The 3,686-nt window shown below is 27.3% G+C and overlaps 1 protein-coding gene across 1 annotated transcript in view; it reads left to right on the forward strand.

The window, feature by feature from the left end:
• Nucleotides 1-981, forward strand: part of LOC108693983 (zinc finger protein 304-like) — an 8,742-nt gene extending 7,761 nt beyond the window's left edge. Inside the window, exon 5 of the mRNA XM_018203229.1 lies at nucleotides 710-981. Coding sequence (XP_018058718.1) covers nucleotides 710-981 — 272 coding nt within the window. The remainder of the gene's footprint in view (nucleotides 1-709) is intronic.
• The last annotated feature ends 2,705 nt before the right edge of the window (nucleotides 982-3,686 follow it).

Here is a 3,686-nt window from a genome sequence, read left to right on the forward strand (position 1 = left end):
ATATATAGTAATATACATAAATATAATATATTTTCTATTCTATCGAAATTAGTATATTTTTCAAGATATTCAAGATATTCAAATGACTTTGACACATTCAAGATTTTCAAATATTTTTCAATAATTTTTTGGTTTTGAATAATATTTAGAATGACTCTAGATTTCTGTCATATATTCAGAATGACTCGATGTGTCATTCTCAGACTCGTTCTTATTTATAATATTCGAGACAATGATTATAAATGTGATCTAAATGTCAAAATCAATTTATTTATCACGTTTATTAATTATTAAGATATATATTTATACATTGCTCTAAATACATCGTTCTTCTGCAAGACTTTATGTTAATCTTTTTTCATTTTCCTACATTGTACATACAAGCTATCCGACGAAACTGACTGTTATGTAACTGAAAAGTAATGTTCATGAAAAATTCGTGATTTGTGAACTTAGCATGAAATATTCAAATACGATTGTGAAAGTACAGATATGGTGATTTTTTTTGTTTAACGCGACACGTATTTCCTTTGGGACAGACTAAGCTACGAGAGATAAACGAGTAAACATCCAGCTAGATCCTAGACATCGTCGATGAGTCTTCTCTTCTCTATCCGCACGTTATGCACGAATTCGCGAAGAAGAGTCGCAGTCGCGTCTATAAACAATACTCTCTAATCGGATATTCCTGTATTCTTTTATTTTCCAGATGCGCGCTCGGTGGGTTATCTGAATTGTCAGAGGGTGACGTACCCCTGCAGGAATTGCGGCAAAGTCTACAGCTACTACTCCAGCTTGGCTAGGCATTTGAAGCATGAGTGCGGCGTAGAACCCAAATTCCACTGCCCCTTGTGCCCTTACAGAACGAAACACAAGTCAAGCTTAAACACTCATCTGAACGGCAGGCATATGAAGTTATTAAGCGAGTTTTATACTGTGCCCAATGGCAACAAGACGTCTTCAACGGATGCTGGGAATTGAATCGTATTTGTGTCCGAAAATGCATGATATATTAGATATATACATGCAATGTTCTGTACTAGATAATTCAGAATTTACGCTATTTACGTATTGATTAATGTCTATTTTATAATTACAATACTAATTACGGTATTAAAGCCATATAATGTTATTATATTCAAAATTTATATAAATATATTTATAAATCTCTCTTAAATTTATTATATAAATATATATGATATATTTGTATACTTAAACAAATTTATTAAATATGATTTATTAATAGATTTATGTAAATTTTTTATTACATTTAAAAAATTTGCGAGAATATTTTTAGTGCAATACTGGAAATAGTAATCTAATGATTGTATATATATTAAAACAAGTTATTATATTTTCAAAGTCGTTCGTTATTATAATGATGCCACAATGTAATATCTTCTTAACTATATGCAATGATTCTGAATTATCTCGTATTCAAGTGGTTTGAGCTGGTACGACAATGTTATGTATTCCTTCCCATTATCGAATTTATAATCGTATATTTGCTATGCTTTTTTTTTAATATCATTCTGTTCTTCCTCCTGCAAACAGAAAATACTCTGACAGAATATCGTTAATAAGCATTTATTTTTTAATGATGCAATAGTCTATATTTTTATAAGCCACCGTTTTATGCGTCATTATCAGTGAGATAGACTGATACATATGTAGAGTAATAAAAACGTACAATCCCCTCCCGGAATTTTGTCGCGATTATTCTGTATTTTTTGAAGAAAAGAGATTACAATACTGTACTGTATTTTATAATATTATTATTATATCTCTTGATCTATAGTATGTAGTCATATTGTGAGATACTATAATTATGAAGCCTAACTTTTAGTAAAATTAGCAGCATATTTATTGTCAAAGATAGATTTTTTTATTTTTATATTATTTTTATATATATATAATTTTGCAATTAATTTAACTTTTTAATTTTTATATCTTTAGTTTTTTTACTAATTTAGACTAACAAGTAATTCAAGGCAAGAATTAATTAAATGTATTTAACATTATGTCTAAAACTCCTAAACTATAAACATTCTTTTTTTTAGTTTATAGATTAAAAAAAAAATTTTTAATAAGATTTCGATTTTCTTAAGTATATATTAAACATTTTTTTTTATTGAAAAAAAATACTAAATTTTAATAAATATTTATTTGAATATACTGACTAAATATTTACTAAATGTAAACATATATTTATACTTGATACAAGAACTATTAATTCGATTTAACTATTATTTTTTATTGAATAAATATTTATTTACTGTAAATATTTAGTTAGTACTATTGGAAAAAATATATATTAAGATTCGGTAAATTTTTTTCTCGATATATCCTTTCTTATACATAATAAATTTTTTAAAGATTTTTAAGAGATTGAACTAAAAGATTTAGTTTTTTAATATCTACAAAAAATATATTTGATACAAATGTGTCATGTCGCTCTTTTGAGTGATTTGAAAACACAGCATTATTGGTTCAAAAGTACGAAATATATGTCGTAGATTTTTCAATGCCAAAGTTTAATAAATGTTAACTTGCGAAACAGAGAAGCATCAAGTCGTACAATATAATTACTTTTTATATTAAAGGAGTTTATTTAATTATTTAATTCTCGTTAAACAATATTCATTTTAATATTAAGTTTATTGAGAACGAAACTGAATATAACGAGTAAGTTTCGAGATATCGATAAACATCCGATAAATGACGAAAAATACAAATGAACTTATTATTAACATTCATGCACAATTGACAATAAGAAAGACATAAACTATGCACGCTTATGTGGGTAGTAATACGCTTTGCAATACGTTTATTATAAAACATGACAATTATACACGTGTGTGTGTGTGTGTGTGTGTGTGTGTGTGTGTGTGTGTGTGTGTGTGTGTGCGCGCGTGCGTGCGTGCGTGCGTGCGTGCGTGCGTGCGTGCGTGCGCGCGTGCGTGCGCACGGGCGTGTATGAGCATCGTGCGAAACATGAAGTATTATAGATACTTAAAAATGATAAACTGCTTTTTTTTCTATAACTGTCCTATCAATTACATTTGACATTTTGTTTCAATTATTAATCTGAAGCTTAGTTTATATTACGACATATTATAGCTTCCTTAAATGAAATAATTGCTTACATTTAATCTATTTTACAAAATTCTAAGATTTTTTTCAGCAACCGTGTTATTTCAGTTTTAGAATATTGAAGATCATTCTTTGACTACTCTTCTTATCGGAGATGTTACTGCATAAAATGTACGACTGTGAAAATAAAGGGTAAAGATATTTGACTTATAATCGCAAGAGTGATTGGAATGTTGTTTTTTCGATGGTAACTTCGTGACTAGTAGAGCTATTTGTTTAAAATAATAAATGGGGATTATAAAACATTTTAAACAAATGATGTAATTGCACCAAAAATCGATCTCTTAGGATTATTTGAATATGTTTTGCTGAAGAGAAACACACCTTAACAATAATAATTATTATAATAATTTGTATTATTTTATGTATTAAAGTGAATATCTAATTTGTTTTTTTTAATTTTTGATTGTACATATTATAGTTATTTCTGAAGAGATTAATTAATATAAAACACAAAGACATCATATTGTGTCACCAGTACATGAGTTTTATATTAATTAATTTAATAATATCTTTATTTTTTATTAATTTTC

Source organism: Atta colombica, unplaced genomic scaffold (genome assembly GCF_001594045.1).
Source record: "Atta colombica isolate Treedump-2 unplaced genomic scaffold, Acol1.0 scaffold112, whole genome shotgun sequence".
Lineage (NCBI taxonomy): Eukaryota > Metazoa > Arthropoda > Insecta > Hymenoptera > Formicidae > Atta > Atta colombica.